The sequence below is a fragment of the Natator depressus genome, chromosome 5 (genome assembly GCF_965152275.1).
Source record: "Natator depressus isolate rNatDep1 chromosome 5, rNatDep2.hap1, whole genome shotgun sequence".
Classification (NCBI taxonomy): domain Eukaryota; kingdom Metazoa; phylum Chordata; order Testudines; family Cheloniidae; genus Natator; species Natator depressus.
Genome location: NC_134238.1, coordinates 64,586,844 through 64,612,258, shown reverse-complemented (window position 1 = coordinate 64,612,258; position 25,415 = coordinate 64,586,844). Strand labels below are relative to the sequence as shown.

At 41.0% G+C, this 25,415-nt stretch overlaps 1 protein-coding gene across 4 annotated transcripts; it reads right to left on the bottom strand.

Moving 5' to 3' along the window:
- Nucleotides 1-4,304: 4,304 nt before the first annotated feature.
- On the bottom strand, nt 4,305-24,599 carry MACIR (macrophage immunometabolism regulator). 4 transcript variants are annotated; one of them, XM_074954012.1, is made up of 2 exons: nt 24,477-24,599; nt 4,305-6,663 (listed from the first exon to the last, which is right to left on the bottom strand). In XM_074954012.1, exon 2 carries the CDS (start codon nt 6,641-6,643, stop codon nt 6,020-6,022), a length of 624 nt encoding a protein of 207 aa, XP_074810113.1. In that variant the 5' UTR covers nt 6,644-6,663; nt 24,477-24,599; the 3' UTR covers nt 4,305-6,019. The 4 variants fall into 4 exon arrangements, with proteins under 4 accessions (XP_074810113.1, XP_074810114.1, XP_074810115.1 ...); XM_074954013.1 differs by lacking the exon at nt 24,477-24,599 and adding an exon at nt 23,899-24,007; XM_074954014.1 differs by lacking the exon at nt 24,477-24,599 and adding an exon at nt 23,074-23,093.
- Between the last annotated feature and the right edge of the window lie 816 nt (nt 24,600-25,415).

Genomic DNA, 25,415 nt, shown 5'->3' with positions numbered 1-25,415 from the left:
ATCCACTCATCTTTACACAGGTGACTCAAACATGATAACATTCATGCCCTTACCTGTCATTTAATTTTCCTCTGAATGGGAGTCTGTTGCTGATGGGCTTTTCCAAGTCCTGGAGGTGAACAAGAGGGTCCTCTTTCCCACTAGTGCAGTTTCTGTCAGCTCCTTCCACAAGTGTGCCTCAATGACATTATTTCCTAAGCCATGCTGCCAAAGCTAAGAGGAACATGAACGAAATCTACAACAAACAGATCAGATATTGAAACATCAGGCTGAACTTACCCTTCCACACCCAATAAAAATAAAAATAAAGATTTGTTATTTCCTCTCTAACCAGAAACATCGAGAATCAATAACCATCACCATACAACCAGATGTTCGAAAGTTGCCAAATGCAATAAACCAGGACAGGTTGTGATGAAGCAGGGCATGTTCCCACTGAAAGACAAAATTACAGGCAAGGAAATGAATATGATCAATCACTCTCCTCATACTGCCTAGCTGAAGGCATTAGTGTGCAATGCCTGGGGAGGATTCTAAGGAATTGCTTAATGAGGACTTGAATTTCACTTTAAGCAACACTTCCATGCCCAGTTAGGTTTTAAATAGAGCTTCTGGGTCTAAGAGTTTCTAAGATGACGTAAGGGAGCTTTTTGAATAAGTTTTCTATGAATCCATGATGTTCCATGGCTCTGTTTCTTATATCCCACCACCCGAAAATCCAGGTGCCTTAGTAATTATGAGTACAAACTGCACAGGATTCAGAAGGGAAAAATTAAAACAAATGAAACACTTCCAAAAATGACCTAAAGTAGCATTTCCATACATAAAAATGTCATGGCTTTACAGAAGACCTTATAGGACAAAAGGCTGCTGTTTCTAGCCCTGGAGAACCAGCAGACACCAAGAAAAAAAATCTAATTCTTGCTTGGGATTGGGTAATTGGATGGAGAGTAGGCATTCTATCTTTGGAGTAGGAGAGAATGGTGTAACGTTTCTCTGGCAGGGTGAATGGGGCAGGGGAAACAGGATTTGTTTGAAGCTTCTTAGGGATTTGGAATGTTGGAATAAATCCCAGGAGACAGTGCTGACATGATGATGTCTCACTCATCTCTGACTGTATCAAATGTCTCACCAATTTAATCAGGATCATACATACACACACAATCTTTTATAACATTTTGGCTACACATTTTCTGTATCTTTTTGAAGGTTACTACTACTTCGTATAGCTTTGGTTTTGGTTGTCTTTGCCTTAGCTTTCTAGAGCTAGATAGGTGCCTCTTTTCTTTTCTTTTTTAATGGCTGCATTTCCTTCTCAGATTTACGTTTTCTATTTAATACCTTTAAGAAACCATTCAGTGTTTCGTCTAAGACCATCCTTCATCTCTCCAAGAATTTTTTTTCCTTTTCTGCTTATGTTCTCTTTCACATTCCTCCCTTTCATCTGTTATTGTTTGTAGGTATATTTGGGGTATATTCTGCTTACTCCCAGAATTTATATGTGAAATTTAACTTAAATTTATACTTAACCCCGGCCAACCTGCAGATCTAGGATTCCTGGATTTGATTATATACCGCTACATTTTCTGGTCTGTTGCTTCTGGTGTCATCAGCAAAACTTGGAAACCACGTTAGTGATACTGTCACAGTCGAGTGTTTGGAAAGTATTGGCTGTCATACTGACCCTCATAGTACTCCACAACTCACCTCCCTAACCCCTTGCCTGCTGGATACCTTTTACTTTTAGCACTTTTGCCATGGACCCAAGCTTAAGTTCTATCTATTATTTCTCTTTGCATCAAAAGCACATTTTGAAACCCAATTAGACTTCACCAGTCCATAGCATTGTGCTCTCAGCATTATCTCTTCAAAAGCAATTACCCAATTTTTGACATGACCTAGCTTTTCTGAGACTGATCTGTTTTTAATCAGCTCATATTTCTCTAGCTATTAGGGATTCTTCTCCATTATCACTAGGATTTTCTCTACCACTTCTTCCTGGTCTAGGTCTTTCTGACCCTCCCTAGTCATCTTCTTTAAAATTGCAATTGCTTTTCTTCACTCTACATCTCCAATGAACTATCAAAATGATATATTCAGAATTCAGGGTGTAATACAAGTACAGCATATCCTTAATCAACATGCAGTGATATTAACACCCACAGCACTTGAAGAGTGCACATAATCCGTCTCTGCTACCTACTTCATTCTCCTTCTTAAACAACTGTGTTCTAGTCTGGTACAGTTTTAAACTTAGTTCTGCTTCTAACAGTTTAGGCACTACAACAGGACAAATAATGATTGGGGTCCCATTGTGCAAGGCAAATACAATGAAAAGATGGTTTTCTGTCAGGAAACTTCCAATTTAAATACAAGATGAGACATAACAGGCAAATAGACAGATATGGGGTGGAATAGGGACAAAGTACCACAAGGTAACAGTCGAACAATTACTAGTTTTGTAGGTGATGGGTTTTAAGGAGATATTTGAAGGAGGATAATGTAGTGGCTCTTTACTGGGTGCTCTCTTCCATGAATAAAGGGCAGCATGGCAGAAGGCGTAATGGCTCTTGTTGGAAAATGTGACAAATGAACAGCAAGGTCTGGTATTGCTGGTGCAGCAGAAGTGGGACATGAAGGCTTAAAGGCACATACAATAGGAAAGGCAGAAATAGGACACAAAGGGCCTAAAAAAAAGACAAGTAGTTTATGCTTCATGTGGTAGAAAAGGGGAAGCCAGTGAAGTGATGTAGAGGGGGTGTCATGTTCTTGAAGAGCTTGTGGAAGCTTCAGCTAATGCTGAAATCCGTGACTTCCTCTCAAAGTGCCCCAACATGTGTGTTTTTTGTATATCATACTCACAACCTAGTCACTTCTGGGTGAAATTCAAGATGCTTAAGATAGTCTTTAAAGCTCTGAATGGTCTCCAACAGTTATTTAAAAGGTTGCCTCCTTCCTTATGTGCTGCTGCTACATGTGAGGTCTGCTTAGGTGGGTCTGCTTTTGAAATCTGATTTCTGAGGTCAGTAGCAGGAGATTCTCAGTTGAGCCTCAGAAATCGGGGTGAAGTCCTGAATCCATCGAGGTCACTGAAACTTCCACAGATTTCAGTGAGGCCAGGACCTCAACCTCTGTCTGTTACAGCCAGAGTTTAGAAAAACTCATATCGTGCTACAAGTGTTTTGGTTTGATTAGGCTTTTGAGTAAACTATTTTAAAAATAGGTATGTATCTATTTTGCCTGGTTGGTTGATATCATGAACCAAACTGGAATTTCGGAAGGGAAAAGCTGAATTTTGAGCTGTTTTTAATGATTTCCTATAGCAGCTATTAGTCTGTGAACTATGTATCAGAATTTGTATGTATGTACTTCAACACCCATTTACTTCCCTGAATATGCTAAGTCAACTCTGTTTTAAGTGAAAACATTGTTTCTCTAGCTTCACAAAGCCCTATAATACTCCCAAGAATGTAAGGCTGGTCTCAGTACATCAGTAAGTTAGCCATGTTTTCCTAATTTATCATGAAGTTGCTTTTGTTTTGCTAGCCCTGCATAAGGCAGAAATAGTAAGTCTCACATTACCACCCTTCTGATTTTGTACTGCTACAGAAAAGACTTTGCCCACTCAAAGATTCTTTTTGTATTGATAGATCATTATAGACTGAAGCTCTATATTCAAGATAACCTGTGAGGATCTCACTTTCATGATTCAGAATTTTTCAGATTCCATTTCAATGCATCTTTAGAGTTTAAGGACTTTAATGGCAGACACTGCACCAGGAAAGCAAGAAGACAGCAATGGATTTCACTGGGCTGAGATTTTCGCTTTCTTGTAAGTGTAAGAGCCACTTTATATGCTCTGAAACCTTGACTGAGAGTATCATTGGTTGAGAGGATTCTCAAAGTATCAGGCATTCAATTTTGTATGTGAAATTGCATGCCTAATTGGCATACACCATTACCACAAATGAGCACATACATCTGTTATTTGCATGAGCAAAGGGACAGTTAGATGCATGCACTGACTTAATATTTCACATTGGCATTTGGTCACACGCATCCCTGCCAGTCTGCATGTGTAGCATTCAACTGCAGTAACAGCATGGATACTTGCGTACTTACAATTGCACATCTGACTTCCTGAAAATCAGGCCTCAGGAATCTAAATGCTTCATGCAGTCCCAAGCTAATACAGGACTTACGGTTTTGAAACACTTATCTGTCAGTGTCCTCCCATTTTCTGCACATCAAAGCACGACACAACAATATATATATTTACATCACTCTTTTATTTCATAGCCAGAAATACAGTTCCATAGGGTAAAAATCAATAAATAGTGATGTTTAATCATTAAACATAAAACCCATCTCTCTTTGGCATCTGACAGTATTCTGTTTGTGAAACTAGAGACTATATAGGAATAGTTTAGAGATCATTCTTCAATACAATAAGTTCACAGAGGTGCAGTTTACTTTAAAATATACATCAGCTGTAAAGATTCCTAACATACCTAAAAAAATCAACCAAACCAGTAGACTGCAAAGTATCCACAGGCTCTTCACTGTAGCCAACTACAACTGTGGAGTAAGTGAATGGATGAAAAGAATTCTTGTTTTTCCACAACACACACTCTGCACTAGTGCTTTCCATTCATTCTGAAGAAAATCAGAATTGTGCCAGGAATGACTGACCAATTAAAAATTATTTCTATTTCATAGACATGGTGCTTATTTAAATCTTTATCTTCTAAATAACTCGCTGAGCAAAACCAAGCATGGTTGCACACTGCCTCAGTAATAACCTGCACCTTTAAAAAAAGACAAAGAATGAAAAATAGTACTTTTACAAAGGCAAGCTACATATATTTTCCAAATATATTTAAGTTTGCAGTAGTTAAAACTGCATTTCCTGCCATGGTTGGACACGATTTCTTAAGCAACAAATTAAGCCAGTGCATTTGATGTAAATTGTTAAATCCAGATTCAGCACTTCAAGGCTGCTATAGAAGCACTCTATGCCTTCAAAAGAATTCAGGCATCTGGATTTTTAATTTTAAAAAGTGTTTAGTGCTGCAAATAACTGGAATTTCCAGTGCAGTGCTAAAGTTGTGTTTTTAACACCTTCCATAAGTACGTATGTAATATAATTATGATTTAAAAATCAAACATTTCATTCAATGCTACTTTCTGATGTAAACATTCTAATCTATATATTGGAATCTAAAGTGGATCCTTGTTTATATGTCACGACAATGTAAAACCCGCAAAATTTATTACAGTAAATCCTCTTAAAATTTAATGAAAAAATCTTTATTTCCAGAATGGTTCTTTTTTAAAAAATATTCCAAATACTTATTTAACCAAAGTTTTTAAAACAGAGGAAGAAAGAAGAAAAGCAACTATTCCCATGTGCAACTAAAAAATAACTGTTCAATAATTTTAAGTAAAAATAAACCTTTGTTCATTTGCATCAGTGAAACGTTTTTCTAGCACAGACCCAATTTCAAAATGTTTAAACTGGATTGTTTTAAATAACAAGTGGTTCAATTCAGGTTCACATTCTTTTCTGTAATACAACAAACCATTACCATACATACATTTTATTGTAAAGTATAGAAAATGACAAAAGGAGAACTTGATGCTTATCCCACAGCAACTTCCAATAGCAAGCCAAATTAGCAACAACTAAGCAGACACCATCACCAATGTCTGAGTGTCAAATCACTGTAAATACTAGATACCTGTACAAAAGCCTTTTCTTTGTTAAAAAGTGTCCCAAAGAAATGTCCACCAATTGCAGTCAGATTTTCTTCAGAAATTAATCTCTCTGAAAAGATTTTCCCCTCCAAATATTTGTGACATTTTGAGTGTTCAAAATTGTATTCAATAAATAACGTTCTGATAACACTTAGCTGATACAACCACCTACAATGTGGACAGTCATGTACACAGTACAACAGTGGATTTTTGCAGCAGTGAAGAAATTACCAGGAGTTGGCTTTAACTTCCACATGGTAGTTCATGTGTTGTTTCTAGCAAACATACGGTCCCCTCTTAGGGTAAGGTGCTGGAGCTGGTATTGTAGCACTTCTGTGTCAGCAGGTTCCTTGATGTTCATTTTGTCTAAATTGAGGTAGTCCAGGGATTTAGAGTGAGCCCTCTTACCTTTGAGGAGACAAAGAGGCAGAGGACCATGAAGTGCCTTGTAGGGTTCATATGGTAAAGCCTTAGTGCATTTATCCCCTGAGCTGGGCATCCGTCTTCTCCTCCTTCCATTTACAGCTGGGATCTCATATGGCTGATAGTATCTACTTCTAGCTTTGTACAACCGTGAGGAACGTGTAAGTCCTGAATCAAGTTGTTTGGAGCGCACAGTGGGCACAGCTTCCACTTTATTTTCCTCACTTCCTGTACACTTCTGGGCTAACTTCAAGAGCTCCTCACCAGTTGTGAAGCCAACCAAGTAGTTAGAATCCATATGAAGGATCTGATAACCTGAAACTGTCCGTCGCATCGGTGAGCATGGGGTGCTGGAGCATCGAGGTTTCTCTGCTTCCACTTTGCCTGTAGAACTCACCTCTGCAATAGGTAAGGGAAGCGTAGCTATGGTAGTTCTGGTCTCTCCATTTATGTCAACTTCCATTTTAATACAATTCTACTCTCCTAAAAATAAAACAGACCTGAATTAGAAATACAAAAACCACTTATGAATCCTTCAGATGAGCAGGATTATCTCTGGAAGCATAATGCTTCTAAACTTACTTGGGTCAGAAAATGCAGGCGGTACCTCTCTATCCAGTCTCATATCTCATTCTACAAAGTGTCTTAAAACAAGGTATCAAATGCACTTCATTTCTGTCTCTCAGAATTACTTGGCCAGTTTTAACCAAGAATGCCACAAAAATGTTCACTTTCAATACAAAAATTTGTGTTGCCTTTCTGTGAACACAGCATTCTATCTATTCAGTACAGGCAGTTTATTTCGTATAGTGCTATTTTTAACTGGACAAAGCACAATATGAATATTCTTTCCAGTTCCTACACCTGAAATCTTTTAAATCTGTTCTAAAAGTGTTACACTCCCTTTCCTCTAAGGCCATCTTCACAACAACCCATTATTGCATGTAAGGTAATTTCCAGATATGTTCAACCATAACAGGGAAATACTGGCATGTAATCCTAGTAAATGCTTGAAAAATTTACCCAATAGCAACTTGCCCAAAGACTAGACCTATTAGCCAAGTCTGAATATACTTGTGAAGTCATGGTCTCCTCCTCTCTCTACATTTGAAGAAAGGAAACAGTTGTGTATTAGGCCCTAGTGAGAGAGGCCTCTGGGTTGTTTAGATTAGCCCTTTTCATAGGTGGCCCCAACCCCCCCACTCAAAAGATTTAACAACTTTCTCCATTCAAAAGAAGAAACTTCCAACTCACCCACATGTGATGCAATTATCCAGGTAAACCACCCAGCATATTTTAATTTACCACATCACAAACATATATAAGAGTTATAAAATGCTATTGAACTGCACTTCCCAGAATACCACAACCTTAAAGTTAAGATTCACACTCCATTCCAGCCACAGGAAACACACACTTACAAGAAACTCCTTCCAGTAAGACCAGGGTAGTACTGACGTTCTAGCTTTTGTTCACCATTTTTTAAACATACCCCTTTTAAACACGACCGTGCCCTTCAATTTTCCCTTACTCCACATCCTCTTCACCACTTAACCCACTCTCAACAGTATTACTTGTGGGTATTTGGTGTAGTAGTGTGGTGTATTTGGAGGCAACAGCATGGTAAAATGGGTGCTGGAAAGCTGAAATCCTTAGAGTGAGGAGTTACGGCTGTGGTATACAGTAACAGTAGTGGAAAGGTGTATGCCTGTGGGTGGAGGGGTAGATGTTATACACTGGTGAGCAACTAAATTTTCACATCCTTGCTTTTGTGGTTGTGTTAGCAATTCTAAAAGTTTCAAAAAGTGTTTTATTTAATTTCTTTTTAAATGGTTAAGCAGTGAATGTAACATCAACATGCAAACCCAGACTTCTTTCTTCATTTCCAGGCCCACCCAGTGATAACAGATGGCTCCCTGAGGCCAATAAACTTCCAGGGATTCACCAAAAAGGAGCCTCCCACTGTAGCTTTCCAGGTCCTAGGACATGAAAGAGAAAGGGAAACAGGCAGGCAAGCTCCCCTGCGAAGCATAATTCTGAGCTCCATTACTGAACAGCCCCTGGATCTGACAAACTTTCCACAGTTTGCCACCAGGGGAACTATTTTATCACACTCCATGGGAGCTTTGCTACTGGTCTCCATTCTGAGGCTGAGGAGATTGGGGGTGAAGACAGAATCAGAAATTGCAGTGGGAGGAATGAAGGAAGGTGACAGATGCAGTATTGACATCTGGAATAGATTCCTAAACATCATGAGACTGACTTAAAAATCACACGATTAAGAGAAAATTATGTTGTTCAAACATCAGAAGGCAGAGGAAAATGTAACGGGGAGCTTCCTCATACACAATTTGTGCACGATATCTCAGATTCAAAATTCAACCTTAAATGCAAAATGTAAGACTGCCTCGTGTTTGCTTGGAGGGAGAAAGCCACTACTTACCCTCTACTAGGTGGTGAAGCTGCCATTATAGTCTTCCACATTCCTTTCCCTATCGTAACAGTGCCCACCTCAGTCTTCTGTTCCATTCATGTGCCCCTCTCCCATATTTGTCCTCCCTTCCCCCTCATCTCCTACCCCTCATTCTTTCTCATGTGCCCACATCTGTTTCCTGCCCCTCAGATTCTCCTCCACACATTCCACCTTTCCCATTGCCCTCCACATTCCCCTAGACACAAACACTCCCCCAGTTTCCCTCCCTGCTCTTGGATTTTACCTTCCCAGCATCAACTGTTCCTCACATTGCCTCCCTCTGTCTCCTCCTTCCCTAAAGGCAGCCTGGCTAATTCCCATTGGGATCAATGGAAGGCATTGGCCATCTTTGCTAGGGGAAGCCAAAGCTTCCTCCTGCCAAAACTGTAAAGAATTAGGCCTGGGCTACACTGTGGGGCTTCGAACTAAAATACGCAACTTCAGCTACACGCAAAGCATCTTAGTTCCACTTACCTGGCCGTCCTCACGGGGGCGAGTCAACCATGGCAGCTCCCCCCTCGACTCCGCTTACTCCTCCTGCCGAGGTGGAGTACAGGCATCGATTCGGGGATCGATTTACCACGTCTAGACAAGACGCGATAAATCGATCCCTGCTAGATCGATCTCTACCCACCGATCTGGTGGGTAGTGAAGACGTACCCCAAGAGGCCATTTTAACCTGAAGCCAGCCTGTGGCCTTGGTCCTATGTTAACAACAATGGGACATGGCAGCCATTTTGAAGCAATTTCTTTATGAGTTATGAACCAAATATTCTCTGGAGGAGATTTTACTCACCAGCCCTTGACAAATAAACTTTCAGTTATGAAGAGAAAGTGAATAAAAAAAAAAATCCTTTAACCCTAAATACTTCTTTTCAGCAATTACCCATAGTACTGGACCTACTCAAGATTAATCTCTATCAATTTTGTGTAGACTTAAACTCTTGTTTTAAAGATGATGACGACAATATAACATGAGAACCATGATAAATTTCAGCCAAAAACCCAACTTGAAACATTTCCTATTAAAAGGATATTATGCAAAAATCTAGCCAACACGACACAGAAGATTCAAAGGGCATAAAAACAAACATGGAAATTTAAATCTGAAAGGCCACCTACACAAAATAAAAATAGAAATTGATGCCCCAGTTTAATCTTAAGTATGTAATTTAATTATGGAGTCAATCCAACTAATAATAGAAGTAATTGGCATTTGCTATCCCTTGCATATTTACCTCCCTATCTAGGCATCAAGACAATACAGACAGTCAAGAATGCTGAGCTATTACAGTCAAAGGTATTCATGCCTTACAGTTCTTCATGTTAAATTATAATTTCTATAACATCAAGACCAAGGTTATTGGAGGGGCAGTATGGGAAAGCTTGCACCGAAACTTTTGGGCTATCCTGGGCCTGCAGCTAGAGAACTTCAACATCTAGCAGTGCCAGATCTTTAACTTTGATGTTTTATCCTCCCCCACCATAAAGCAAAGCAAAAATACTTAGAAATATTTTTGATAATACCTTTTAGAGAGATTGAGCAGTTTTCTTAAAAGATACTGCACAAGTATCAAAAAAGGTTATAAAATACTAGAAGGGTTAATTCCTAACTTTCTTGCATCACTTCATATCCATATAAATGATTAAAACTACCAAATCTGCTTTCTGTACTGGTGTTTTTACACCTTCTCTAAAAAAAATGAAAGTTATTTGTCTAAAATAAAGCTAAAAGAAAGGCATTGTACTTTACGCTTAAACCCTGAAGGCTGGAAATCAAACAGAACCGAATAAAAAGGTTTTATTACATCAAGTGCTCTTTCACTATTAAGTTTAATTCACTTCAGTTCAAAACACGGTGTCTCCTGCTATCAAAAAAAAGCAAGAAAATATCAGCATCCCATAGAGAGTTTAATTGGGGGAAAAGACCAGGATGGTCTTTATAGGAACAATAAAGTCTCTCAAGAGCCAAAAGTGGCATCATACAGAGTGCAGACAAGAACATCCCCAAAATCATCAGTGTTCCAAGTCTAGCACTGAAGTTTCAAAATGCAACACGATTTGTACTGTCTCTCTATGATGTTGCAATGAAAAGCTCTAAAAAAATAGATTGCAGAGGAACTGGGAAACATTTGAAAGGGATGGGTAGGATCTGAAAAAGCAGAGTAGGTATGTTTAAATGGAACAACTAGGACTAGATGAATATTAGAAGCTTCACAGGGAGGGATATGCTAATTACTGAAAGAAAGGATCCTATTGTTAAGGACCAGCTCTGAAACTCAGATGTGTGTTCAGCTCTGCCACAGAGTTCATGTGATATTTTGGGAGGTCAATTAGTTGCATTGTGGCTTATTTTCCCCACCTGATAAAAAAAGTAAGAATATACTTTCCTGTCTCAGAAGGAATAGTATGAGGAGCAAATCATTAATGTTTGTGAGGTGCTCAGATTCTGTGGCAATAGGGAATCACAAGTACCCAGAATCTAGATAGTGCAAAAGAGTCTGGCAAATATAAGCAAGGTTTCCTTAAAAGATTTTCAAGCCATATGACTCCAGGAAATGGGGGGTGGGAGGCCGCTATCTGCCACTGCGTGGTTCATTAAGAGTTTACTGGTTAGATAATTCTAATCTTTACCAGTATTGACTAGGGTGAAGGTGGTGACAGTGGAAGTAGTGACCAGGGCTCAAGGTCTCAATAAATAAATTCTCAATAAATTAACAGATGGCTGAGCATACATAGCACCTTGCAGGAAGTTATCAACAACTTGCGAGGTGGAACCATAAATCAGTTTGCCTAGTCCTCCTCGCCATTCTTTAAAGTTGAACTTTTACACTGAAGCAAAGAAAAAAGTTGAAGAAATGTGCCTGGTCAGTGTTTCTCAGTTTGCATTTTGATGCTGAAGAAGACTTCTCCTCAGAGCCCAGGTCCTGAGTGAAGTCTGACATCACAATACACTGTTTTGGAAGCAATTCCAACTCAGAGTTCAGAATTACGACTTCGCTGCAGAATCAAACAAGAGGAAGGTGAACAAGATTGGACTGCTGATCTAAGCCATTTCTTCAGACATGGTAAAGGGAATACATGGAATACATACCTAAAAGGTAAATGGATTATGCTTAACCAATACTTAAGCTCTCTCCATCTGCAAGTCATTTATTTAATTAAAATAATTTGATTTTACAACATCTTTATAAACTACAAATAATGTAACCACCACTTAACTGAAACTATTTACACTTCACAAATTTAAAAACAAACAAACTAACAAACAATAATTCAGATGGAACCCCTCATCAGTTTTAAACTTGCTGTGGACCCAACTTCTACTTTATGCATAGGTGTTTTCAATGCATTGTGCATTCCTCTAAAGCTGACAAAAAGTCTACACTCTATAACAATGAGCCAAACAGATAATGTTGTTTATGTGTCTTCTACTTCTTTACAAAGCCACTAAAATATCAGGATGCTTCAGGAACAGTTCACGGGTATTTGTTTTTCCCTTGCAAGACAGTTAGTTATCTTCCCATGACAGCAATTACCAATAAATAATCAGCTTGGCTTATACCAAGGCCTGGATTTAGTAATCTTATAGGCATGCTACACAGTCTTCTTTTCTCACAGGAATGTGGGAAAGACCTGGTTCTTAAGTCTTGTCTACACAAGCATTTGTACCATTTTAATATCTGTTTAGAAATCCGCGCAACCCCTCTGGGGAGGCAGTTATACCAATATAAAGGTGCTTACCTTGATACAGTTTATTTCTGTAAACAGATTCTATCCACATTTGTGCTCGCTTAATTATATCTGTTCTAATCAGATAAAACTGATATAAAAAAGTGACTAGACCAGGCCTTAGATTGGAGAAATTGGAATTACAGCAGTCAAATTAGTTGCAGTAGTACAGGTTGTTTGTTTGTGCAATCTGTACTCTGATATTTAGCGAGACAACTGAAATTTCTACTAATGACTAATGTTGGCGAAGTTACTGCTGTTTGTTTTAAAAGTACTGTGATAAGCCTAATGCTAGGGATAGGCTGTGGAGAAAATAAAACAAACAGTCCTTGCACCTATAGCACCTTTCATCTGATGATTTCAAAACACTTTACAAAGGTGATAAAATAGCAATAATTTACAGAGAAAATGAAGCACACAGATTAATGACAGATCAAGTTAACCTGTAAATCAGCGATCCAGTCAGGAATAGAGCCCAGGTCTACCCCTTAGTCACTTGCTCTGCTATCTATAGTGATTTTAAGAGATTATTAAAAATCATTTACTTTGTTATGTGTATAGTTTGTCTCTGTCCTCCTTTTTCCCCCCCCCCCTTTTTTTGCTATATGGATGTTCAAAACTAAAAGTATACTGATGATTGCCCTGGTCTCCCTGACTTTGTAAAATGCTCTCATATTGTTCACTGGTTGGGAAGTACCACCTCCACTGAAATAATGGTTCATTTTGGAGAATTGAGAGCAACAATGAACTCAGCAAAGCTTGTCAAATTAAGTTTCTCCATTCTGTTTTTGTTTGGGGTTTGTTTTTTTTGTAATAAACGTTAGATTTCTGTGCTCCAACCCTCAAACAAGCCCTTATAATACACACACACACAGACTCAGCACATTTATCTGCTTCCCATAAACAATAATAAAAACAACTAGCCTTTACACATTTTCCTTTCTGGAGACGAATTTGGCAGCTGTCTATTAGTGCTCATGTAAGACCATGAAGACATCTGACTCATGCAGTTCTTTAAATAGAACCAAAGACACAGATGAAGCGGGGTGATGTACAGAAGGTACTGTAGTCAGTATACGCCAAGTCAGTACAAAAATCTAAGCCACAGTGTTCAGAAATCTCCTCAATTTGGCCCAAGTCCCCGCAGCCAATTTGTCCAAAAAGAGATTCAGGCCAAGGGGTCAACTGCATCAGATAAAGAAATTAAAGAGGAAAACATCAGTAACAATTTTACAGTCCTTGAACCTACCACTTCATTTTGGTATTTGTGTTTTTAAAAACATCACGAAAAAAGGAATTTATATGTGTAATATACTGTAGAAGTATTGGCACAGAAGGGAAGATTTTGTTCTTTGCTCATTTATTTTAATACTTTAAAAGTGCTTTATATAAAAATTATATACATCACATGAACTTTATTTCTCTTGAACTTCACGAAAGAATGTAGCGAAGTGACACTTATGGCTGTGACAACTGAAGGTCGGCAACTAACGGAAGTTACTAGATCGCGGGCCCTGGTTCTCATGGGAAACTTCAATCACCCTGATATCGTCCAGGAGAGCAATACAGCAGTACAGAGACGACCCAAGAAGTTTTTGGAAAGTGTAGGGGACAATTTCCTGGTGCAAGTGCAGGAGGAACCAACTAGGAGCAGAGCTCTTCTTGACCTGCTGCTCACAAACCGGGAAGAATTAGTAGGGGAAGCAAAAGTGGATGGGAAGCTGGGAGGCAGTGATCATGAGATGGTCGAGTTCAGGATCCTGACACAAGGAAGAAAGGAAAGGAGCAGAATACGGACCCTGGACTTCAGAAAATCAGACTTTGACTCCCTCAGGGAACTGATGGGCAGGATCCCGTGGGAGAACAACATGATGGGGAAAGGAGTCCAGGAGAGCTGGCTGTATTTTAAAGAATCCTTATTGAGGTTACAGGAACAAACCATCCAGATGTGTAGAAAGAATAGTAAATATGGCAGGCGACCAGCTTGGCTTAACAGTGAAATCCTTGCTGATCTTAAATACAAAAAAGAAGCTTACAAGAGGAAGATTGGACAAATGACCAGGAAGGAATATAAAAATATTGCTCAGGCATGCAGGAGTGAAATCAGGAAGGCCAAATCACACCTGGAGTTGCAACTAGCAAGAGATGTTAAGAGTAACAAGAAGGGTTTCTTCATGTATGTTAGCAACAAGAAGAAAGTCAAGGAAAGTGTGGACCCCTTACTGAATAAGGGAGGCAACCTAGTGACAGAGGATGTGGAAAAAGCTAATATACTCAATACTTTTTTTGCTTCTGTCTTCACAAACAAGGTCAGCTCCCAGACTACTGCACTGGGCAGCACAGCATGGCGAGAAGGCGACCAGCCCTCTGTGGAGAAAGAAGTGGTTCAGGACTATTTAGAAAAGCTGGACGAGCACAAGTCCATGGGGCCGGATGCGCTGCATCCGAGAGTGCTAAAGGAGTTGGCGGATGTGATTGCAGAGCCATTGGCCATTATCTTTGAAAACTCATGGCGATCGGAGGAGGTCCCGGACGACTGGAAAAAGGCTACTGTAGTGCCCATCTTTAAAAAAGGGGAGGAGGATGATCCGGGGAACTACAGGCCAGTCTGCCTCATCTCAGTCCCTGGAAAAATCATGGAGCATATCCTCAAGGAATCCATTCTGAAGCACTTAGAGGAAAGTGATCAGGAACAGTCAGCATGGATTCACCAAGGGCAAGTCATGCCTGACTAATCTAATTGCCTTCTATGACGAGATAACTGGCTCTGTTATTCCTTGACTTTAGGAAAGCTTTTGATACAGTCTCCTACAGTATTCTTGCCAGCAAGTTAAAGAAGTATGGGCTGGATGAATGGACTATAAGGTGGATAGAAAGCTGCCTAGATCGTCGAGCTCAACAGGTAGTGATCAATGGCTCCATGTCTAGTCGGCAGCTGGTATCAAGCGGAGTGCCCCAAGGGTCGGTCCTGGCTCTGGTTTTGTTCAGTATCTTCATTAATGATCTGGAGGATGGCATGGACTGCACCCTCAGCAAGTTTGCAGATGACACTAAACTGGGAGGAGTGGTAGATACGCTGGATAGTAGGGATAGGATACAGAGGGACCTAGACAAATTAGAGGACTGGGCCAAAAGAAATCTGATGGGGTTCAACAAGGACAAGTGCAGAGTCCTGCACTTAGGACGGAAGAATCCCATGCACCGCTACAGACTAGGGACCGAATAGCTAGGCAGCAGTTCTGCAGAAAAGGACCTGGGGTTACAGTGGACGAGAAGCTGGATATGAGTCAACAGTGTGCCCTTGTTCCCAAGAAGGCTAATGGCATTTTGGGCTGTATAAGTAGGGGCATTGCCAGCAGATCGAGGGACATGATTGTCCCCCTCTATTCGACATTGGTGAGGCCTCATCTGGAGTACTATGTCCAGTTTTGGGCCCCACACTATGAGAAGGATGTGGAAAAACTGGAAAGCATCCAGCAGAGGGCAACAAAAATGATTAGGGGACTGGATCACATGACTTATGAGGAGAGGCTGAGGGAACTGGGATTGTTTAGTCTGTAGAAGAGAAGAATGAGGGGGGGATTTGATAGCTGCTTTCAACTACCTGAAAGGGGGTTCAAAAGAGGATGGATCTAGACTGTTCTCAGTGGTAGCAGATGACAGAACAAGGAGTAATGGTCTCAAGTTGCAGTGGGGGAGGTTTAGGTGGGATATTAGGAAAAACTTTTTCACTAGGAGGGTGGTGAAGCACTGGAATGAGTTACCTAGGGAAGTGGTGGAATCTCCTTCCTTTGAAGTTTTTAAGGTCAGGCTTGACAAAGCCCTGGCTGGGATGATTTAGTTGGGGTTTGGTCCTGCTCTGAGCAGGGGGTTGGACTAGATGACCTCCTGAGGTCCCTTCCAACCGTACTATTCTATGATTCTATGAAGTAGCCCAAACAGATTCTGTATGTTGACACTCTCTGCAAAAATACTATAATCTTGTCAAGGAAATAGCTGTTTTACATATTTGTTAAATGAGAAAAATAAAATGCAGACTGTGCACTTTATAATCGCTAAGGCATATTTATATATATGTAATATTTTGTATATGTATGATAGTAACTATATATACATTGCACACACAATTATGATGTGGAAATTCCAGCTTGTTTTCATGTCACTAAATCCCCTGATGGAATTGTATACTTGTATAACAATTGTTTATTTTTGTCAGAAAGGATTATTTCCATTATAATAAACAAGCTCAATAAGAATCCTACAGTACACACAAGGCAAAGTTGAATCACATAGCTGAAAGAAATAAAGTTCACCCAAAATAAACTCACAAGAGATGTCACTGTACACCTTCCAGAGGACCTTGGGAAGAAGCAGGCATATTAATTGGTTCAAACATCCTACAGACCAAATATAAACATTTCTCAAAAACAGATACAATTGAAACCACACAAATACAACTAACTGAGGAACTGTATTTCTGAATGCACTTGAGATGATGAAGACAATAATTATTAACTTAATGCCACAAATTATAGTGCTTGTCATAAATATAAAGGGAAGGGTAACCACCTTTCTGTATACAGTGCTATAAAATCCCTCCTGGCCAGAAGCAAAACCCTTTCACCTGTAAAGGGTTAAGAAGCTAAGGTAACCTTGCTGGCACCTAACCCAAAATGACCAATGAGGGGACAAGATACTTTCAAATCTGGAAGGTGGGTGGGCGGAAGAAAACAAAGGGTTCTGTCTGTCTGTATGATGCTTTTGCGGGAAACGAATGAGGAATGCAGCCTTCCAACTCCTGTTAAGTTAGTAAGTAATCTAGCTAGAAATGTGTTAGATTTCCCTTTGTTTAATGGCTGGTAAAATAAGCTGTAATGGATGGAATGTATATTCCTGTTTTTATGTCTTTTTGTAACTTAAGGTTTTGCCTAGAGGGATTCTCTATGTTTTGAATCTGATTACCCTGTAAGATATTTACCATCCTGATTTTACAGAGGTGATTCTTTTACCTTTTCTTTAATTAAAATTCTTCTTTTAAGAACCTGATTGCTTTTTCATTGTTCTTAAGATCCAAGGGTTTGGGTCTGTGTTCACCTGTACCATTTAGTGAGGATTCTTATCAAGTCTTCCCCAGGAAAGGGGGTGTAGGGCCTGGGGGGATATTTTGGAGGAAGACGTCTCTTTCCCTGTTCTTTGTTTAAAACACTTGGTCGTGGCAGCATATGGTTCAAGGACAAGGCAAAGTTTGTACCTTGGGGAAGTTTTTAACCTAAGCTGGTAAGAATAAGCTTAGGGGGTCTTTCATGCAGGTTTCCACATCTGTACCCTAGAGTTCAGAGTGGGGAAGGAACCTTGACAGTGCTGAATACTCTATTCATGCAAATCTGTAACCAGCTTAGGTAGAGCACCCAGCCAAATTAAGCTTCAAATATTTGCTCATCTTCAGAGTAAGAGGCACTATAACTCAGTTTCAAATTATATTTTGTTTTAGGGTCCTATTTGAAACTCAAGAATATAATGATTACATTAGGACAGATGGTGGTGAAGTGCAAAGTAAAAAAATTCATAATATGTAACTAAGTTGCAATAAGCTATTTGTTTGTACTTTTGACTCAGAGGCTGAAAACAGTATTCAGAGGTGCTGAGTCAAAATTAAAAACAGCACAGAATGACCAAAAAAAAGGACATTAAGATGGCGGTACTTTATTCATTCATTTTATAACGTTATCCGTAATGTTAGTAAATCAGTACTGCCATTAGGAATTCTATCAGTACACAGGTTCTGGAAAAACATCTTGTGTTGCAGTTCACAGTAAACTCAACATTTCAAGATCCTTTTCAAGAAAAATGACTTACCCAGAAATGAAAATGACTATCAGGTGGTAAAGGTGGGGGAAATACACATGGTTTATATTATCTTATCGAAAGGTTCAAACCCAAAACTCTTTCTGCATTAGAGAGGCTATTGGTATTAAAAAACAGACTCTGAAGAATTTAAATGAGGTATCCAACAGCAGACGGGATCCACAATTGTCAGACATTTCTTTCCTAAACAGGCAGATCCTGTGTTCTGGGGGCTTGGGAGATATCACAGGACTATCAAACTAGAGAGAAAACTTCAGAGATTAAAATACCCATAAATTGCACACATTCTTCACCAACTGATTTCAGAGTAGCAGCTGTGTTCGTCTGTATCCGTAAAAAGAAAAGGAGTACTTGTGGCACCTTAGCGACTAACAAATTTATTAGAGCATAAGCTTTCGTGAACTACAGCTCACTTCATTGGATGCATACAGTGGAAAATACAAAAGGTTCTCCCCCTCTCGCCCCTCCGCTCTCCTGATGGTAATAGCTCACCTTTCCTGATCACTCTTGTTTCAGTCTGTATGGTAACACCCACTGTTTCATGTTCTCCGTGTATATAAAATCTCCCCACTATATTTTCCACTGTACGCATCCGATGAAGTGAGCTGTAGCTCACAAAAACTTATGCTCTAATAAATTTGTTAGTCTCTAAGGTGCCACAAGTAGTCCTTTTCTTTTGCCCAACTGACAAATTGTTCCAAACATACAGAAATATACAGACAAAGCAAACAGCTTAAAAGAAAAACTGAAATGTTACCTCATGAGAGAAAAAATATTCAGATTGGAAAGAAATAAAATATAACAGATAGTTTTGCAAGAAGAGGCATGAAAACTAGAAGTAAACATAAGACAGCATGACATGACCCTGGCGACTACCAAGGATGGGAAAAATCTGAAGAAGAAAAACAGAAGCCTCCTGAGAGTAAAGTCCCAGATGGTTGGGTGAGAATGAAAAGATGGAACTGAAGTCAAACTGAACTTATCATTCAAGTGAAAGAATTTTATCTAAAAGCTGTATCAACCTGACAAGGAAGAATGGCAGCTTTCAAAAGGCAAGACAAGTTGCAGTCACAGGTGAAGTAGCAAAAACCTTTAAGGAAAAGTTGCCCTGAATGATTGTCTGAATTACATTGTAACTGATGCTCCAAACACTAGGAAACAGGGCTTTGGAGCGGAGCACAGCTCCAAAGCCCTGTTAGGAAAGACAGAATACTTGGCAGAGAGGACCCCCAAGACATTCAATACAACCTGTAATAACAGGTCCTACAAAAACAAAAAAAACCCAACAACCCCACACCACCTACTTCTAGTTAACAGCCTGCCCATTCTTCAAGGACAAAATTTAACAAGATGCTCTAAGTAGAAAACAAAGATGGCCCAGAGAAGTATGCCATAAATGCGATCAGAATCACAAATGAATTACTGAGGAATCAGAATTGGCACATGTGACAACCAGCTCATCCTGTAGATGTGACAGCCAGTGGACTAGACCGGCATGATTGAGTGTATACCTTATATGGACAAAAAGGCATGGACTTCAAAAGTAGCTTTGGACAAATGCATTTTGTATGAGTAGGCTAAATGAATAAACTTGCATGAGTAGACATTGAAAACAGTGAAAAGAGAAAGGCCAGATAGAAGGCCATTTAACTTTTAATGACTCATTGGGAAACAATTTAAGAAAATTCAATATTCTGGTAATATTTTCATGCATTACTACAGGAAATTCACAAATAATGTGTTTGACAAATTTAACTTTTCCTGAAGATCTACAAGTTCCTTTAAATTGTATTACAACCTTCTTGCTGCATTTAACCATCTGTTAACAGTTCAGAAAAATCTCCCTGCATTTTCTAATAAAACAACGTTTCCAACCATCACAAGGACATTCCTGTTTATAAGTGGTTCTTACTGAATGACTGGGAGCCTTGATTTGACAAATGAAAAAAAAATAACCCATACGTTGTAAACAAATTTATTTCCCTACATTGCTAATAACTTAGATTTATTAAAAATGAAAATTTTAAAAGAGCAACTTCTCTTGTAATTATTTATACACTCTGTTTACTTTTTGCATGCAAGTGACAATGCAAATGGATAAAGTACATTTCCTTTTGACTATAGTCAGTTTCACCTTAAGAATGAGACCTTGAATGTTTTGCTTTCAAACATGTTTATTGTTCAAAAAGAACTAAACTAACTTCTAAAGCTTGTTTTCACATTTTTAATTTTGGAACACCTGATTTACCCAAACTTCCTGCAATTAAGACTTCAATTACCCTGTTTAAAAAAAAATTAGAAGCAGAAAAATAATGAAAAAGTATTTTTACATATCACAAAATTCATTAAATCCTACAAATATTTTTTCATGAAGTCTTTAGATAATACAACTCTCCTTAAATGTAGCCTCTTCTACTACTTTGTTAGTCTGACCTATATAGTTTCACATATATAGCAGAACAATGGATGCACGTTTGTTATTACAGCATATGCTAGCGTACCTGGAAATACAGGTCTTTAAGGATTTTGAATGTGTCATTTCTGAAACAATACTATCCTAAGCTCAACCACTATGTTGGGGACAGCCACTCAAATGAAAAAAATACTATTTATTGCAACTCAGAATGGAAATTTATAACTAAGACTCTGTGTCATGTAATTCAAAATTATTGCTAGGGTTAAATGCTTTGTTGGTGGAGTGAGTGTCCCGGTCCATTACCCTATTCCAATTTTAAATAGATTTCTGCCTCAGATGACCCATAATCTGTGGGTACATCATCCTTTTAATTTTGCTTCTTTTCAAACACATTCCCATATGCTAAGAAATGCTGAAAGCTATAAATGCTCTTTATTCATTTATACAAATGTAATGTGAGTCCAAGATAAAAGACTATTAAAAGCCAAATTGCACTTGTTTATACACCAGACTTGCCTCAAATTTACTGTTAATGTCACCAGACAATTGAACTGAGTATTAGCAGTCAGTCAGTCCATCCGTCTTTATTGTAAAAGCAAGTGTCGGTGTCTGACTGTTTAAGCCTGGTGGCCAAGTAGGCAGCATATGGCCGCTCAAAGGAGAAAAGATAAGAGCCATGCTACAATGCCAGTAGTGCTATGCAAAAATTTAATTTCAGTGATCAAATAACTGTTTTAAATGCTGTTGCCTCATATCCTCTCTCCATCTCAAAATGATTGAAAAGTGCCATGCTCTGTGCTTATTAACCTCATAACCCCTTCTCGTCTAGCGAAACATATAAACAGACCAAACCATAATCCAGCAAAACAGCTGAGCAGCTAAGTGAGCAGCACTGTACATGACACTGGAAAAGGACAAGAAATCCCATTCGGGAAGGGGACCCTGATTTACATACACTTCCCCGGATGGAAAAAAAGAGGGTGTCTTTTTCATCATGGTGAAGACAACTTGTGCATCTGAGAGACTGCTTCTCAGCTCTCGTGTCAGTAACTCACACTCCCCTTCTGAGGTAAATCATTAGTCTCTCTCTCTCACTCACCATACAGAGTTCCACTGTGTTCAAATGATGGCGGAACAGAAGACATTCAACCACTGCCAGAGGTACAAGGTCATCGTCACAGCACATCAACCAGCCTCCCCTCTGCAATTACTAACCAAATGTCTCCTAATCATATCTGTATAACTGCAGTTCTCTACCCTCAATTCGCTACCATATTGCAGCTATTTAAATATATACACATAACTATCTGAGTGTCTGCTCAAGGTGAGGTTATGCATGTAATCTCAAACACATATTAGTACACATCACATGCATTAAACACGTCTCCATATATTAAACAGATGCAACGGTATATGAACATATTATATACAGTACATAGAAGTAGAGTGAGTTTAGGCTATAAATAATGGAAACAAAACTATATAATACGCTCTTATCAGCAGGAACACTGTTTTCCTACATATTTGTTGAGCACTTGGAACAATGTGCACCATACTCTGATTGGGGCCTATGGGCACTACTACAATCTAAATAATATGCTGAGGGAGAGGGAGCAGAGCAGGCCTGAGACACACATTACTCTGTCAAACCAGAAGCAGCTTGCCAGCTAATATATTTGACTAAGTAAATGTTCTGGTGTGTGTGGGTGTTGGATAAACACACTAGAGGTGTGCCATATAGACGTTATACAAGGTGCACTATATATCTCCACTCCAAATTTTTGTTAACTGAAAGTTAAATGCAGAATATAAATCCTAAACAACTATTTTAAGGCAAATGGAAATGCGGATGGTGGTGAACTTTATTACTTCTAGACGGAATGGTCTGAGGTTGGAGTTCAGGTTCTACATTTGAGTGGAACTTTGAAGAACTGGATGATGAGCACTGTGGTTGGTTATATATGGAAAATGAAAAGAAAGTTGTTGTGGAGCTGCAGAGTCTGTGTTTTAATCTGGGCATTAAAAAGATGTGGGTGGTGAGATCAATGAGCCAAGGCTGGTGCTAAATTTATGGATGATTTCTTAGGGTTTTAGTGATTGCATTGATAGGAAATGCACTTCAGCAACCTTAATTCAGTTAAAGTTTTTAATGTGAACATTTCCCAGGTTTCTGAAGATGGGTAAGCATAGATATCTATGTTAAATAGATTATTTATCTCCTAAACCATATCTTAAAAGCCCCACTGCTCTGCCATGCCCCTCCACTGCCCAGCCGCAATGCATTTTTTCAAAGTTTTTATATATTAACTGGGAGGAGCTGACTCCTGCATGAGGGAAATGGGGGTGATTGGGCAGGGGAGAGGCAAAACAGACCTGGAGAGAAACTCGACTTTGACACAGAACATACCATAAAGGAGCTCATCTTCAGCCCCACTTTGCCCCTCATGCTATCCACAAGACAGGTGGGGAGATTCGGGGAGAAGCCGTGCTGCGTGAAAGAAGAAGGGTAAGGTGCATGCATGCACTATATACATGGCTCTGAGTTGAAAATGGAGTGAAGTCTGTATTTCCAGAAGCACCAAGGGCTCCCAGCCCACCAAAAGGGCTACTGCCCAGGATGCAGGGGTAGCACCAACTACTCATGCATTGCACATGTAGACTAGGCTCCCTTGTCCAACCCTGCCCCTGCACAATCTCACTTCAAACACCTCACAACCTCTACTGCCCAGCCTAAATTCCATGGCTCAAGGATAATGAAAGCATATCTGAGGAATGGCTGGACAGCTTCAGAGAACTAGAGTAGGTGGCAGAATTTAACAGTCCCACTGGCTTTTCTTACTGAAGCTAAATTAGGTTAAGAAGAATAAAGGTATTAGCTCTTTCTGCTCAAGATTAAAAGTGTTAAGCTGTCCTCCTATCCCTGGGTCTTACAGATGAAGTTTGGAGTTTGTTGTACTGTGGCTATTTAACTATAGGGGCCTGATACCCTGCCACCATGTCACAGATACTCTACAATCTTTGCTTTATATCACTGCACATGTACATACATGCCAGACCCTGTACATCTTCTCTCCCACCACATGTTACACGCCACCGATGTTCTACAATGCACACACATGATACAACTGCTGAACTACAGGACCCTGCATACACACGCAACACAACACGGAACAGTATATTGCCGTGCATGCACACACCCTATTTCACAACTACACACTACAACACTGCTTACCTACCACAGCGACTCTGACCACTGCACAACATACCCTCCAGGCCAATGCTGTTCGGTGAACCCTATCACCACGCGCCCTGCAGCTATGCCACAGCGAGGCGCTCCAGCGAGCCGGCAATGGGTACCACCACCCCAGGCGCACGCAGTGTGGACCACCCGCCCGCCGGAACACGTGCCCCCTGACTCAATGACAAGCAGGGAGACGCGACGGCCCTGCCCCCGCACGCTACACGCCCCAGGCCCTGTGCAACCCCCCGCCCCGCGCGCGCGCTCCGCACACCGGGGGCAGCGGCGTCACCCACCGCCCCGCGCCGCGCAGCTCACGCCCAGCGCGCAGGCGGCACCCGGGCCGGGGGCGCACCCGCGGCCGCAGCGCCCCAGCCACCGCGGCTGCGCGCAGCCAGCCAGGGCGATGCCGCCGGTTCTCCCGCTCCACAGCCAGCGCCCCCCTCCCCGCTGGCACGGGGGGCGCCCTCCCTGCACCGGCAGGGCCCGCGGGGAGAAAGGAGCCGGCCCGGCCTTGCCCCGGCTGCTCAGCGAGCGGGGTCGGCCGCAGCGCCCCACCCCCGCGCTCCTACCTGGGGTCCAGGGCGCCGGGGCCCGGCTGGCAGCGGCGTTGGAGAAGGAGGCAGCGAACGCGGGCAAGAGACACAGAGACGCCGCGGAGTCCCGCCCCGCTCCGCCCCCAGATCACACGGGCCCAGGGCGGGGACTCGGGCGGGCAGGGCGCCAGCTCGCTGCGCTGCGTGCAAGGGGCCCCTCCTGGCGCTTCAGACAGCCCCAGTCCCACAGGCGAATGGCGGCGTGTGGGGCTGGAGAGAACCGCCTGCCACTGACCCTGGGGAATCCCCTCCCCACTTTCACGGCTTGAACTAGCCACCCCGCAAGCGACGTGAATTACACGGACCTAAACGCTGGTGTGCACAGCGCTGTACCCGTGAGAGCGCTTCTCCCACCGACACACATAGGGGGCTGAGCTACACTACCGCTTCCATCGACGTAACCTACCTCGCTCAGGGGTGTGCATACCCCCGGGCCAGGTAAGTAACATCGACATAAAGCAGCGGTCACACCGCACTATGGCAGCGGGAGACACTCTCCCACCCATGTAGCTTCTGCCTCCTGTGGTGGTGGAGTAATTATGCCGAGGGGAGAGTGCTCTCCCCACAGCTTCACCAGATAGGCTGCGCTGATGAAGCATTGTAGTGTAGAGTTGCCCATGGCTAGCGCCATTCGCGGAGGTGGTTTTACTGGGTTGCCACCTCTCCAAGTTTTCCCAGGATCATCTCTTTTTTGAGGCTACGTTTACACTACGGCCTATGAGAGCATAATTTACGTCACTCAGGTGTGAATAAGCCCCCCCCCGAATCATAAGTTATACTGACCTAAGCACTGGTGTGCTCACAGAGGTGGGGTTTTTATACTGAGGCATAGAGCATCTTCACCAGACATGCTGCAGCAGCACAGCTGTTTTGGTACAGCTGCAGCGCTGTATGTATAGACATGGCCTGAGGTAG